The sequence below is a fragment of the Narcine bancroftii genome, chromosome 13 (assembly GCF_036971445.1).
Source record: "Narcine bancroftii isolate sNarBan1 chromosome 13, sNarBan1.hap1, whole genome shotgun sequence".
Classification (NCBI taxonomy): Eukaryota; Metazoa; Chordata; class Chondrichthyes; order Torpediniformes; family Narcinidae; genus Narcine; species Narcine bancroftii.
In genome coordinates, this window is record NC_091481.1 from 38241594 (window position 1) to 38257324 (window position 15731).

At 49.3% G+C, this 15731-nt stretch overlaps 1 protein-coding gene across 3 annotated transcripts in view; it reads right to left on the reverse strand.

Annotated features, from left to right (window-relative positions):
- The window catches only part of LOC138748290 (chloride anion exchanger-like), a 257498-nt gene that overhangs the window by 203440 nt on the left and 38327 nt on the right, over positions 1–15731 (reverse strand). For all 3 annotated transcript variants that reach the window (XM_069908204.1, XM_069908205.1, XM_069908206.1), the window contains 6 exons: positions 13926–14122; positions 10194–10333; positions 5966–6076; positions 5720–5883; positions 5478–5642; positions 637–789 (listed from right to left, as the gene is read on the reverse strand). In XM_069908204.1, the coding sequence (XP_069764305.1) occupies positions 637–789; positions 5478–5642; positions 5720–5883; positions 5966–6076; positions 10194–10333; positions 13926–14086 (894 nt within the window). In that variant the 5' untranslated portion in view covers positions 14087–14122. The remainder of the gene's footprint in view (positions 1–636; positions 790–5477; positions 5643–5719; positions 5884–5965; positions 6077–10193; positions 10334–13925; positions 14123–15731) is intronic.

Sequence of the window (15731 nt, forward strand, 5' to 3'; positions counted from 1 at the left end):
TATTCTACCATATACAAGAAGAAATTTCAGAGTCAATATTGTCAAAAACTGATTTAGGAATGAATATTCCTTGACCATTTCTCCCCATGGATGTTTCCTGACCCATTGACTCTCCAGTCTCTCCCCATGGATGTTTCCTGACCCACTGACTCTCCAGTCTCTCCCCTTGGATGTTTCCTGACCTATTGACTCTCCAGTCTCTCCCCATGGATGTTTCCTGACCCACTGACTCTCCAGTCTCTCCCATGGATGTTTCCTGACCCACTGACTCTCCAGTCTCTCTTTGTTTAAGGTTTAACGTTCTTGCGCCTCCATCTTAGACAACCTCTGAACTGCTGCTCCATGTCCAACAGAGATTAGCCCACAGAATGTTCCTGAGTGTTCTTCACTCAGCTAAAGTATCCTCCTCAACCAGTACAAGCCAGCCGCCCTTCTCAACCTCACACCTTTGGCCCCAGGGTCATCTAGTCTCCCCTCTCTCCTCCGACGGGCAGAACTGGACCCAGGACTAATCTACATTCATTTAATTAAGTTTGAAGTCTGGTAGCTCAGAGCTTTCTGTAACGGTATAGATGTCAATCACTGGTATGGACTGAATGGAATGAAGTTGAGAAGCACATAGGATAAGCTACTCACCATGATAACCTCAATGGGAATTGGCACAGGGAGCTTGGACTTGAATCGATCATTAATTTCCTTCACCACAAATACAACAGTCATTACGATGACTGAAATGATGACATCAACGACATTTGACTCTGTGATGTTCATAAAGATGTATTTCAACGTCTAAAATGATGTACAAACATACAGATCAAAAATCCAAACTCTTAAACATCAAAGTTAAACCGATAATAAGGATTAAGTTTATTGCCAGACACATTACATAAATGCACCTAATTCTTACTTGCTGCAATGAACAGGAACTTTGTAAGAAAAACAACTGTGGTGGTAAATTGAATTGAATTAATAAAGACAACACATTGATTAGAGAGAAACTAAATTTCCTGGGGCCAAGTGCAGGTGGTTGCACTGAGTGTCACGTCGGTGATGAGAGTCACGTTAGGAGTTGGGATTTACATACATGTCTGCACTATTGGAACATCAGATTCTCTGCACTAATTGAGACGTACAGCTTTGTAACAGGCCATTCCAGACCCCAAGCCCGTGCAGCCCCATTACCTTACAACCCCAGGTAATATTTCAAACGGTGGCAGAAATCCGGAGCCCCCGGGGAAAACTCACGCAGACATGGGGAGAAGGGACAAACTCCTTACAGCCAGTGCAGGATTCAAACCCTTGACACCAATGGTGAACAGCTAGGCACTAACCGTGACAGGAACCATGCCACCCCTCCTTTATATTTATCATTCATTTTCTCTTCTGATGTAACTTCATTTATACTTATTGTTGTTAGCATTCAGGATTATTGCCACGAGAAAAAATTGCAGAGATAGAGAATGATTTGTGAATAGATGAGTTAGAGATCACATTTGCATTATAACGAGTAAGACAGAAGAGAAAAGCAGTTACAGAGAGAGATCACTTGGAACGGAGTAAAGGCAGATTCATTTTGCTGGGGGAGAGTACATGCAGAAGTCTGATAACAGCAGGAAAGACACGGACCTTGAATCTGGTGATTCGTGATCTCACACTCACTATGTTTCTGACAGTAGGGTGTGAAGAGAATGGGGCAAGGGAGTTTTTAATATGTTGGTGCTCGTCCAAGGCAGGAGGAGTTCATAGAAGGTCTCAGTGAAATGGAGATGGTGTGTGATGGAGTTGATTGGGAAGTGGTTTGAGATGACATTGGTGGAAGAAAGGTGGTGTGTGATGGAGTTGATTGGGAAGTGGTGTGAGATGGCGTTGGTGGAGGGGAGGTGGTGCATGATGGAAGTGATTGGGAAAGGGTGTGAGATGATGTGAGTGAAGGGGAGGTGGTGTATGATGGAGTTGATTGGGAAGGGGTGAGGGATGGTGTTGGTGGAGGGGAGGTGGTGTGTGATGGAGTTGATTGGGAAGGGGTGAGGGATGGTGTTAATGGAGGGGAGGTGGTGTGTGATGGAATTGATTGGGAAAGGGTGTGAGATGATGTGAGTGGATGGGAGGTAGTATATGATGGAATTGATTGGGAAGGGGTGTGAGATAGTGGTGGATTGGAGGTGGTGTGTGCTGGAGTTTATTGGGAAGGGGTCTGAGATAGTGTTGGTTGAGGGGAGGTGGTGTATGATGTAGTTGATTGGGAAGTGGTGCGAGATGGTGTTGGTGGAGGATAGGTGTTGCGTGTTATGGAGTCGATCAGGAAGAATTGCGAGATGCTGATAATGGAGGGGAGGTGGTGTGTTTGATGGAGTTGATGAGGAAGGGGTGTGAGAAAGTGGTGGAGTGGAGGTGGTGTGCACTGGAGTTTATTGGGAAAGGGTGTGAAATAATGTTGGTGGAGGAAGAGGTGGTGTGTTATGGAGTTTATTGGAAGGGTTGTGTGATGGTGTTGGTTGAGGGGAGGTGGTGTGTGTGTGATGGAGTTGATTGGGAAGGGGTTTGAGATGGTGTTGGTGGAGGGGAGGTGTTCTGGGTGATGGTGTCAATTAGGAAGAAGTGTGAGGTGGTGTTGGTGGAGCGGAAGTGGTGTGTGTGAGATGGGGTTGATTGGGAAGGGGTGTGAGATGGTGTTGGTGGTGGGAAGGAGATGTTTGTGATTGAGTTGATTGGGAAGGTGTGTGAGATGACGTTGGTGGAGTGAGGCAGTGTGTGATGGCATTGATTGGGAAGGGGTGTGAGATGACATTGGTGGAGAGGAGGTAGTGTGTGTGTTATGGAGTTGATTGGGAAAAGGTGTGAGATTGTGTTGGTGGAGGTGAGGTGGTGTGTGTGATGGAGTTGATTAGGAAGAGGTGTGAGTTGGCTTTGGTGGACTGGAGGTCATGTATGATGGAGTTGATTAGGAAGGGGTGTGAGATGACGTTGGTGGAGAGGAGGTGGTGTTTATGATGGAGTTGATTGATAGGGCTGTGAGATCGTGTTACTGGAGGGTTGGTGGTGTGTTATGTCGTTTGGGAAAGGTTGCGTGATGACATTGGTGGAGGTGAGGTTGTGTGAGTTGTTTGGCAAGGTTTGTGAGATGACATTGGTGGAGGTGATGTGGTGTGTAATGGAGTTTATTGGGAAGGAGTGTGAGATGGTGTTGGGGAGGAGAGGTGATGTGTGTTGGAGTTGATTTGGAAGGGGTGTGAGATGATGCTGGTGGAGCGGAGTTAGTGTGTATGATGGAGTTGATTGGGAAGTGGTGTGAAATGACGGTGTTGGGGAGATGGTGTGTGATGGAATTTATTGGGAAGGGGTGTGTGATGGTTTTGGTGGATGGGAGGTGGTGTGTGATGCATTTTTTTGGAAAGGGGTGTTAGATGTTGTTTGTAGAGGGGAAGTGGTGTCTGTGATGGAGTTGATTGGGAAGGGGTGTAAGATGATGTTGGTGGAGATAAGGTGGTTTGTGTGATAGAGTTGATTAGGAAGATGTGTAAGTGGTGGAGTGGAAGCGGTGTGCGCTGGAGTTTATTGGGAAAGGGTGTGAGATAACGTTGGTGGAGGAGGATGTGGTGTGTGATTGAGTTGATTGGAAAGTGGTGTGAGATGATGTTGGTGGAGGGGAGGTGATGTGTGTTATGGAGTTTATTGGGATGGTGTGTGAGATGATGTTAGTGGAGGAAGTGATGGCGTGTGATGGAGTTTATTGGAAAGGGTATGAGATGGTGTTGGAGGGGTGGTGATGTGTGATAGAGTTGATTGGGAAGGGGCACGAGATGGTGTTTGTGCAAGGGAGGTGTGTGTGATGGAGTTGATTGGGAAGGGGTGTGAGATGACATTGCTGGAGGTGAGGTAGTATGTGATGGAGTTGATTGATAAGGCTGTGAAATGGTATTAATGGAGGGGAGGTGGTGTGTGATGGAGTTTATTGGGAAAGGCTGTGAGATGATGTTGGAGGAGGAGTGGTGGTGTGTGATGGAGTTGATTGGGAAGGTGTGTGAGATGGCATTAGTGAAGGGGAGATGGTGTGTGTGATGGATCTGATTAGGAAGGGAAGTGAGATGTTGATGGTGGAGGGTAGCTGGTGTATGATGGAATTGATTGGGAAAGGGTGTGAGATGGTGTTGATGGAGGGGAGGTAGTGTGTGAGATGGAGTTGATTGGGAAGCAGTATGAGATGACGTTGGCAAAGGAGAGGTGGTGTGTGATAGAGTTCAGTTGGAAGGGGTGTGAGATGACGTTGGTGGAGGGGAGGTGGTATGTATGATAAAGATGATTGGGAAGGTGTGTGAAATTATGTTGTTGGAAGGGAGGTGGTGTGTGATGTTGTTTGAGAAGGGTTGTGAGATGGTTTTGGTGGAGGTGAGGAGGTGTGTGATGGACCTTATTGAAAAGGGGTGTGAGGTGATGATGGTGGTGAGGTGGTGTGTGTGATAGAGTTGATTTGGAAGGGGTGTGAAATGATGTTGGTGGAGGGGAGTTGTTGTGTATGATGGAGTTTATTGGGAAGGGATGTGAGATGGTGTTGGTGGATGGGAGGTGGTGTGTGATGGAGTTTATTGGGAAGGAGTGTGAGGTGATGATGGTGGTGAGGTGGTGTGTGTGATAGAGTTGATTTGGAAGGGGTGTGAAATGATGTTGGTGGAGGGGAGGTGGTGTGTATGATGGAGTTGATTGGGAAGGGTGTGAGATGTTGTTGGAGAAGAAGTGGTGTGTAATGTTGTTTGGGAAGGTTTGTGAGATGACGTTGGTGGAGGTGATGTGGTGTGTGATGGAGTTTATTGGGAAGGGTTGTGAGATGACATTGGTGGAGAGGAGGTGGTGTTTATGATGGAGTTGATTGATAGGGCTGTGAGATGGTGTTAATGGAGGGTTGGTAGTGTGTAATGTTGTTTGGGAAAGGTTGTGTGATGACATTGGTGGAGGTGAGGTTGTGTGCGATGGTGTTTAATGGGAAGGGGTGTGAGGTGATGTTGGTGGAGGAGAGGTGGTGTGTGATGGAGTTGATTGGGAAAGGGTGTGGAATGGCGTGGGTGGAGGGGAGGAGTCTGTGATGGACTGAGCTACCTTTTAAATCCTCTGCAGTTTTTTGTGGTCTTGGGCAGATCATTTCTCGTCCTGCACAATGACACATCCTGACAGGATGCTTTCAATGGTGAATACGAAGAAGTTGCTCAGGGATATGGGGGCCAGGCCAAATTCCTTCAGGTCTCTGAGGAAGTCGTGGCACTGGCACTCGTGCTTGTCTATTACATCTATGTGTCACTAGAGATCGTTACACTGTCGACTATCTCCACCTGATCACTTTGACGTGGATGGAGAGTGAGCTCCAGTCCTCTTTATAACCAGCTACTTGTGATTCAGTCTGTCTGCAGCAAGTAAGAGCTGCCTGGCATCTTTACAACACAATAAAACCTCCTCATCACCATGTTTACAGCGTGGTTGGTACTCACATAAATAATGGACAGTGGCCCACTGAAGCTGGGCACTGCGAGATGCAGGACAAACTTCAACTGGGAGACCAGGACATGGATTGCAGCTGCTGTAGTGAAGCCAGAGATCATTGGATCCGACAGGTAAATGACAATAAATCCCACTTGAAGAACTCCAAGAGCTAGCTGAGAAGCGAAGGAAGAAGAGATGAGTGTGTCTCTAAAACTGGGAGTTTCCCCAGAGTGGCAGGAAGGGAACTAACCTGAATGATACCGGCGAGGAAGGTGACAGTGGCTGCCACCCAGACTTGCCGATCTTCTCTGCTCATGTCAGCAGGGAACACAGTGGAATTCCCACCAGCAGTTGCATCAGTCACCATCCTGTCCACTACAGTCCCCACCATGAGACTGGTCACTGGGAAGGGCCCTGGTGACAGGGAGAAACACTCAGCAAAGGGCCGCCAACCAACATGTGCTTCAGGAAGCATCGTCAAGATCAAAACTCTCACCGACTGATATATGTCTTGATGTGCCAAACAAAAAGTAGGTCAAGATCGGGAAGAAGGCTGCATATAGTCCATAGCCAGCAGGAATTGACACAAGCAGAGCGTACGCCAAGCCTGCAATACACAGGGAGCAGAATTCATGAGGTCAGGCCAAAGAAAGTGGAGCAGTGAATGAAGTAACATGGGGATGTCCCAGCTCGGAATCTTCATTTCAAGAACGCCCCATCAATGCAGGTAGAGAACCGATTCTGACGCCAAAGGATGTTCTGTTTCTCAGTCAACATTTGCTGAACAGCTGCACGGGGAGAGGGGTGTGGAATTGGTATGTGAGACTGCTCTGTCACACTCCGCCACTGGCAGTGATTGGACTCAGCAGCTCCAGGCACCATCCCAGACCCCAACAGAGGGGGAGATCCCAGTGGAAGTGTTTCACACCCTCTCACACCTCTGCTTCATCAAACAGTTCAGCCCATGAAAGAGAGGGGGGGGATGATGTGTGTTCACAGTGTGTCTGCTTTTAAGGGGGGCACCCACGAGGGCCCGAGCAACCCACAAAGGAGTGGGTGGGGGTATGTCTTTCACCAGCAGTGTGTATGAGTGAGTGTACCATCAGCAGAGAGGAGTGAGTGTGTCCGCAGCTGTGTGAGAGAAGTGAGTTTGTCAGTTCAGTGTGAGGGGAGTGAGTGTGTCCACAGCAGTGTGAGGGGAGTGCGTGTGTCAGTGTGAGGGGAGTGCGTGTGTCAGTGTGAGAGGAGTGCATGTGTCAGTGTGAGGGGAGTGAGTGTGTCAGGGTGAGGGGAGTGAGTGTGTCCTTGTCAGTGTGAGGGGAGTGAGTGTCCATGTCAGTGTGAGGGGAGTGAGTGTGTCCTTGTCAGTGTGAGGGGAGTGAGTGTGTCCGTGTCAGTGTGAGGGGAGTGAGTGTGTCCATAGCAGAGTGAGGGGGGTGAGTGTGTCCGTGTCAGTGTGAGAGGAGTGAGTATCTCAGTGTCAGTGTGAGGGGAGTGAGTGTGTCAGTGTGAGGGGAGTGAGTGTGTCAGTGTGAGGGGAGTGAGTGTGTCAGACTGAGGGGAGTGAGTGTGTCAGTGTGAGGGGAGTGAGTGTGTCTGTGTCAGTGTGAGGGGAGTGAGTGTGACAGCAGCAAAGTAAGAGGAGTGATTGTGTCAATGTGAGGGGAGTGAGTGTCTCAGTGTCAGTGGGAGGGGAGTGAGTGTGTCAGTGTGAGGGGAATGAGTGTGTCCGCGTCAGTGTGAGGGGAGTGAGGGTCTCAGTGTCAGTGTGAGGGGAGTGAGTGTCTCAGTGTCAGTGGGAGGGGAGTGAGTGTGTCCAGGTCAGTGTGAGGGGAGTGAGTGTGACAGCAGCAAAGTGAGAGGAGTGAGTGTGTACGCAGCAGTGTGAGGCGAGTGAGTGTATCAGTGTGAAGGGAGTGAGTGTGTCAGTGTGAAGGGAGTGAGTGTGTCAGTGTGAGGAGAGTGAGTGTGTCAGTGTGAGTGGAGTGAGTGTGTCAGTGTGAAGGGAGTGAGTGTGTCAGCGTGAAGGGAGTGAGTGTGTCAGTGTGAAGGGAGTGAGTGTGTCAGTGTGAGGAGAGTGAGTGTGTCAGTGTGAGGAGAGTGAGTGTGTCAGTGTGAGTGGAGTGAGTGTGTCAGTGTGAGGGGAGTGTGTGTCAGTGCGAGGGGAGTGAGTGTGTCAGTGTGAAGGGAGTGAGTGTGTCAGCGTGAAGGGAGTGAATGTGTCAGTGTGAAGGGAGTGAGTGTGTCAGTGTGAGGAGAGTGAGTGTGTCAGTGTGAGTGGAGTGAGTGTGTCAGTGTGAGGGGAGTGCGTGTGTCACTGTGAGGGGAGTGAGTGTGTCCATAGCAGAGTGAGGGGTTGAGTGTGTCCATGTCAGTGTGAGAGGAGTGAGTATCTCAGTGGCAGTGTGAGGGGAGTGAGTGTGTCAGTGTGAGGGGAGTGAGTGTTACCACGTCAGTGTGAGGGGAGTGAGTGTCTCAGTGTCAGTGTGAGGGGAGTGAGTGTGTCTGTGTCAGTGTGAGGGGAGTGAGTGTCTCAGTGTCAGTGTGAGGGGAGTGAGTGTGTCCGTGTCAGTGTGAGGGGAGTGAGTGTCTCAGTGTCAGTGTGAGGGGAGTGAGTGTGTCCAGGTCAGTGTGAGGAGAGTGAGTGTCTCAGTGTCAGTGCGAGGGGAGTGAGTGTGACAGCAGCAAAGCGAGAGGAGTGAGTGTCTCAGTGTGAGGGGAGTGAGTGTATCAGTGTCAGTGTCAGGCAAGTGAGTGTGTCAGTGTGAGTGGAGTGAGTGTGTCAGTGTGAAGGGAGTGAGTGTGTCAGTGTGAGGGGAGTGAGTGTGTCAGTGTGAGGGGAGTGAGTGTGTCAGTGTGAGGGGAGTGAGTGTGTCAGTGTGAGGGGAGTGAGTGTGTCAGTGTGAGGGAGTGTATGTGTCAGTGTGAGGGGAGTGAGTGTGTCAGTGTGAGGGGAGTGAGTGTGTCAGTGTGAGGGGAGTGAGTGTGTCAGTGTGAGGGGAGTGAGTGTGTCAGTGTGAGGGGAGTGAGTGTGTCAGTGTCAGTGTGAGGGGAGTGGGTGTGTCCGCAGCAGTACGAGGGGAGTGGGTGTGTCCACAGCAGTGCGAGGGGAGTGGGTGTGTCCACAGCAGTACGAGGGGAGTGGGTGTGTCCACAGCAGTGCGAGGGGAGTGGGTGTGTCCACAGCAGTGCGAGGGGAGTGGGTGTGTCCACAGCAGTGAGAGGGGAGTGGGTGTGTCCACAGCAGTGCGAGGGGAGTGGGTGTGTCCACAGCAGTGCGAGGGGAGTGGGTGTGTCCACAGCAGTGTGAGGGGAGTGGGTGTGTCCACAGCAGTGCGAGGGGAGTGGGTGTGTCCGCAGCAGTGCGAGGGGAGTGAGTGTGTCTGCAGCAGTGCGAGGCGAGTGGGTGTGTCCGCAGCAGTGTGAGGGGAGTGAGTGTGTCCGTAGCTGTGTGAGGGGAGTGAGTGTGTCCGCAGCAGTATGAGGGGAGTGTGTGTGTCGTGTGAGGGGAGTGAGTGTGTCAGTGTGAGGTGAGTGAGTGTCTCAGTGTGAGGGGAGTGAGTGTGTCCGCAGCCTGTGTCTCTGCGTTAGCCATTTGAGACTCTGGCCATCCACCCGATCAATGTCTTTCATCCTCATTCCTTGTCTCTCGCTGCTTGAAGAACCAATCGTGTTCACAGAACCTATCCTCATGAGTCTCACTCCCCAATGCAGGCAAATACCCACCAAAATGCTTGGGGAATTCAGCCGTTTTTTCACCAACTGTCAGGGACAAAGGTATATTGCTCACGTTTTGGGCCTGACCACCTCTTAAAGGAAAAAGCCGAATTGTCAGTAACACATGTCTGTCTCCAATAGACCCTGAAAGACCGGCTGAGTTCCTCCTGCATTTCTGTCCACTACACATATCTACACCGTCACCCCCACCTCACATCCACTACACACATCTCCACCGTCACCCCCACCTCATGTTCAATACACACATCTACACCGTCACCCCCACATCACGTCCACTACACACAACTACACCGTCACCCCCACCTCACATATCTACACCGTCACCCCCACCTCCCCTTCACTACTAAAATCAGTGTCTGCAGGCTCTCTGCAATGCACCCTCTCAATAGCATCCACATCCTGCCTGTAGTGAGGTGACCAGAGCTGAACACAGTATTCCACATGGGATCTAACTACAGTGGAATATAGCTGCAATGTGACCTCCCGGCTCTTCCCTTTTTTGTTAACTGTCTGGCAGTGTTAAAACAACTAACTCTGAAGGACCCAGGCCACATCCCGTAGGTACAGGGACAGACCTGTGGCCTTGCAGTTCAGCTTTGAGGGAGAGAGGTTTCCTTGGGTGCCTGGGAGTGAGAGCGGGTACCAGAGCCAGTGCTGAGGGATTACAATTTGTCTGCTTTATCTTTTGTACAACCTTGCTCTCATTCAGCTCAAAATACTTCAAGGTGTTCCTAATCAGCTGATTTTATGATTTTACACCCGCCACCTTAATTCATTTTATGAATTGGGGTGATCTTTGAAACTTTGATATTGAAGAGATAACATGAAGTAATTGTGTCTTCTGCAAGGTCACAGGCAATCAACCAGAGATATCTGGATAGAACAGTGGGCTCAAAAGTTGGCCCTTTGTATTTTCCAACAGATTTGAAAGGCAGCATTGGGCTTTTTGAACAAAGAGTTGCTTGCTAGGAGGGGTGAAATGATACCTTGTAGAACACACACGAGGCCTGTGCTGATCCCAGACACGATGTCACTGATAAGCCACTCTTTCACGTTATATGCAGGCAGCCAGGAGATTACAGGGAGCAGCGTCCGGGAGATTTTCTTCGCTTTTGCAGTTGAGCATCTGAAAGAGAAGAGAGCCCCTCAGTGCAGGGGAGGCGAGATCTGGAAGGGGACAAACGTCACCCAAAATAAGCGTTTCTTTGGGACTTGGACTGATCAGACACACTCCAGATCACAGTGTAAAGGACACCCGGGAGCAGATTCAGCTGCATTTATCCAGCTCTACGACAGGCCCCCACCTCCTGTCCACTACACACATCAACACCATCACCTCACCCCTACCTCCAATCCACTACACACATCAACACCGTCACCTCCCCTACCTCCCGTCCATTACGCACATCTACACCGTCACCCCCACCTCCCGTCCACTATACACATCTACACCATCACTCCCACCTCCCATCCACTACACACATCTACACCGTCACCCCCACCTCTCGTCCACTACACACATCTACACCGTCACCCACACCTCCCGTCCACTACACACATCTACACCATCACCCACATCTCCCATTCACTACATACATCTACACCGTCACCCCCACCTCCCATCCACTACACACATCTACACCATCACCCACATCTCCCATCCACTACACACATCTACACCGTCACCCCCACCTCCCATCCACTACATACATCTACACTGTTATCCCACCTTCCGTCCACTATGTACATCTACATCGTTCCCCCACCCCCTGTCCACTACACACATCTATATCGTTACCCCCTCCTCCCATCCACGACACACATCTACACCATCACTCCCACCTCCCGTCCACTACACACACATCTACACCATTACCCACACCTCCCATCCATTACACACATCTACACCATCACCCACATCTCCCGTCCACTACACACATCTCTGGGAATTGTGAATATTTATCATCAATCAGTCTATTTCATTTCAATATACACTGTCATTTTTTTTCATGTCCTGTTTGGCTGCTGCGTGTGAATTTTGGTGCATGTGTACATTGTAATAAAATTTGTCGTTAGCCCAAATCCTTCCTCACGCCCACACTGACCCGAATATCCCGATGATTCAGATACCTTTCAATCTCTGCATTAAATACAGCCCAATACCCACCTAGTCTCACAAATTCCAAAAGTTCGACGTTCTCTCACAGATGAATTTCAAATGGGCACCCTTCATTGTTCTACATGACTCCCCAAACATGGGAAACAATTTTGCCACATCTGCCCTTTTCCGGCCTTTAAACATTCTAAATGCTTCAGGTCCCCCTCATTCTTCTGAACTCCAAGGAGCCAGTCCAAGAGCCGTCAAATGTTCCTAATCCCTTCATTCCATGAATCATTCTTCGAGAATCCTCTACAACACCAGCTCGTTCTTTCTTAAATAAGGAGCCAAACACTACGAAACCAAGGTCTCAATGTGCCTTATAATAAAGTCTCCCCATCACATCCCTGCACTTCTATCCTCCTTCTCCAGATATGAATGCCAATCGCCTCCTTCTTCACCACCCACTTAATCTTGAGGTGGTTCCCAGACTTTATTGGACTGAGGTTACATGCCTGGTGCGCTCGCATGCACACACACCTCTTTCTTGCTATTAGGTCTACAGCAAATTTAAAACAACATTGTAAACAAGTGTATGTATTTCACAAGAGTCGAGGACAATGCCCTATTTTGCCAAGGAATGGGTCAAACATTAAGGCGCCCAAAGAGTTTTTTTGAACTGGATGAAAATTTGGGCGAGTTCAGGCAAAGGCAGATGGAGATGCTGGGGGATTCAAATGCTCCGTAGTCGATGGGGCAGCATGCAGGGGTTTGGTGGGTTGGGGAGGGCGGGTTAGCTTGTGTTCCGTGAGTTTAGCAGAGCTGAGAAACACAAAGTAAGCTGGGTGGCCAAGGTGCAAGGGAGGGGTGGTGGAAGGGTTTCTCCTTTCTGTCCGCTTCCCAGGTATAAAGGGGCTCGGTTACTTCTCCAGTTCCCACTGCTTTCAGCTGCGGCACTAGGAAAAGTTAGCGAGGAGGAGTCAGACAGAGAGAGGGACTCACCATGACTGAGAACCCCAGGGCAGAGTGGGCAGGGGAGCAGAGAGCCCCATGGTGACCAAGTGCGTCCTGTCAGTGGCGGCGACCTCCCAGGAGCGGCATCGTCTCTCTTTGGCTGCTCTCAAGAAGGTACTGGGAGCCAAGGGCTATGCTGTGGCGCTCCCCCTTTTTCCTCAGCATCCCCTTGGACTTTCCACTGCCCCCAGGAGAGTGGCACCACCCACTTTGGGAATTATTGCTTTAGGGTATCCTGCACGAGGGCTCCCAAGCCCCTTTGCACCTACGGATTTTGAATTTTCTCCCCATTCAAATAATATAATGCCCTTTTATTCCTTGTACTGAAGTGCATGACCAGGTCTTTTCCAACATTCTCATTTATTTGCCAGTTCTTTGCCCATTCTCATATCTCCCTTCAATCTCTCCATTTCTTTGTATCATTTGAAAACTTAGCCACAATCCAAACCCTGAACATAAAAACATAAGGAGAAGTGTCCCCAGCACCGACCCCTGTGGGTCGGTTCCCTCTATTCCCACTCTGTGTTTCCTGGCTCCATCCACAACCCACCAGCCATCACCACCCCCACACTCATCTTCAACCCTAATCTAATGAATCCCATGACTCTGCCCCATCAACAGCCCATGACCCCATTCCCATCCACGTTCCCGTGACCCCTGTCCCACTGACACCATTGACCTATCCCATTGATACTCCCCATGAACTCCACCTACATCTACACCCCTGTCCCCACTGACACCCCATGACCCCCGGTCCCACTGATAACCTCATCCTCACTGATGCCACCAACGCCCTATTGATTCCCATCCCTACCGACTCCCCCGTGACCACTACTTGACTCCCTAGTGACCCCTGCCCAACTTCTCCATGACCCCTATTAGGCAGTCTGCAGGAAGCAGAGCTTTTGTCTGATTTGGGCATAGTCACAAAGGTTGAAGGGACGGTCCCTTGTTGCCAAAGTAAGTCCCTCATGGAGAGACAGGAGGTGTTTAAGTACATGACCAGCACAGAGAAACTTTGAAGTGGCAGTACTAGAGTACTGAGTGGTAGAAAGACTTGGATCCCATCATTGATTCATGGAGCAAACACATACCCAACCTATCCATATTAATACAGTCTTCCAGCATATGGCCTGTAGCCTTCCATACCTGGGCTTGTCTGGATCTTTCAATGGGTTGGAGACTCTGCTCCAGCAGTGTCCCAGGTACACATCACTGGATGAAAATAGACCCTTAATCTATCTTCATCTTGCAGTTTTATCCACTTCTGAAATGGGGAATAGTTTTCTGCAATCTCCCCTAACTACACCCTCCATACTTTGATGTGATTCTGGCCCCCTTTATCTGCTCTCTCTGCTCTAGGGAGAAGAGGTCCAGCATCTCCAATTTCTACCCATAACTGAAGTCCTAACCCCACACTCCTGCTTCAGCATTCCTGAGTTTCTTCTTGTGGGGAACTGTGGTGGGGTGTTTGAGCACATTAGTCCACTCACCAGGCAGCATCCTCAGTGTGGCAACAGAGTGGAAGATGATGTTGGCCCAGGTCGTTCATTGCTGGGCTCTGGAGTAAGTTGGTTATTCCTGCCTGACACTGGTTATTTCTTACCTGAAATAGATCCTGAGATTATCCAGCGTTGTTTTGTGATACCGCTCAATGGGTTGGTGCTGTGCTTTGAAGCTGACCTCTGAGAAGGCGGCTCGTGCCACCATGTACTTTTGCATGCCTGGATGCATGGGTCCATCTCCTGTGGCAGGTTTGGTCCCCATTGCCTTTCAGGGAAGTTATATTTGGCTGAGGGTAAACTGGGAACAAATGGGAACATTCCTGTTAGTTGGGAAACTCAGACTTTGCACTGTTAAATAACCAGTTGACAGTTCCACAGAGTTTTGGGGTGAAGTGACTGTAACCTTAAGAAGATGAGGTGAGCTCTGTTGCCTTCGGGTGGAGTTTCTCTCATGGTGCAGTCGCTGGATCGGGGATAGCAAGAATTAGGCCCAATGGGTACTGCAGAATACCCTAAGGAGCTGTGAGTGGCCACAGACAGCAAGTGCACAAGAACCTCACCATGCAGTTAGGGCCATTGGCAGTTTGGTCCTCAGTGACTGTCATTGGGCCACACAGCACAACATACAGCTTTTGGCCCACCGAGTCAACCACCCAGACACTAATCCCATCAACACCCACTTACCCAGGTTCTACCCACCAATGCAGCAGAGTCCTCTCAGTAAATGTCACCCCACTATTCAAGAAGAGAGTGGGGTAGCAGAAAGGAAATTATAAGCTGTTTAACCTGACATCAGTGGTTAGGAAGATGTTAGAGTAAGGATGAGCTAATGGAGGCACATGTCAGGATAGGCCAAAGCCAGCAGGGTTTCCTGAAGAGAAAACCTTATTTGACAAACCTATTGAAATTCTTTGAGGAGGAGACAAACAGGCTGGATAAGGGAGATTCGGTGGATGTTGTGTATTTGGATTTTCAGGAGGCCTGATAAGAGCCTGTGGAACAACAGGAAACATACTAGTGTATGGAGAGCATTGGCTGATTGGCAGTAAGCAGAAAGTTAGGATACAGGGATCATGTTCTGATTGGCTGCCAGTGCTGGTGGGGTTCCACAGGGGTCGGGGTTCCACAGGGTTCGGGGTTTGGGGCCACTTCCTTTTATGTTGTATATTAATGATTTGGATTATGGAATGACCAAGTTTGCAGATATGAAGGTGAGTGGAGGAACAGGTTGTGTAGAGGAGACATGGAGGCTGCAGAAGGATTTTAACAGATTAGGATAAATAGAAAAGAGATGAGGCGAATAAAATATAATGCTGGAAAGTGTACGGTCATGCACTTTGGTATAAGATATAAACAGGAAAAAAAAAAATTTTAATGGGGAGAATATTGAAAATTTCCAGATGGAAAGGGACCTGGGAGAGCTCGCATCTGAAGGTAAACTTACAGGTTGAGACGGTGGTGAAGAAGGCAAATGTAAGATATATCAGAAGGTTCAGAGGAGGATCACAAGGAAGATTGTGGGAATGAAAAAGGGTTATCATATGAGGAGCATTTGACAGCTCTTGGCCTGTACTTGTTGGTATTCAGGAGAATGGTGGGGGGTCCTCATTGAAACATTTTGAATGTTGGAAGGTGTGGACAGAGTAGATGTAGAAAGGTTGTTTCCCACAGTGGCAGAGTCAGGGAGAAGAGGGCACAACTTCAGGATTGAAGGGCATCCGCTTAGAACAGAGATGCAGAGGAATTTCTTCAGCCGGACGGTGTGGAGGACAGGTCATTGGGTGCATTTAAAGCAGAGATTGACAGGTTCTTGACCAGCCAGGGCATCAAAAGTTAAGGGGATCAGGCTTGGCAGTGAGGCTGAGTGAGCAAATGGATCAGCTCTTGACTAAATTGCAGGGCTGAAT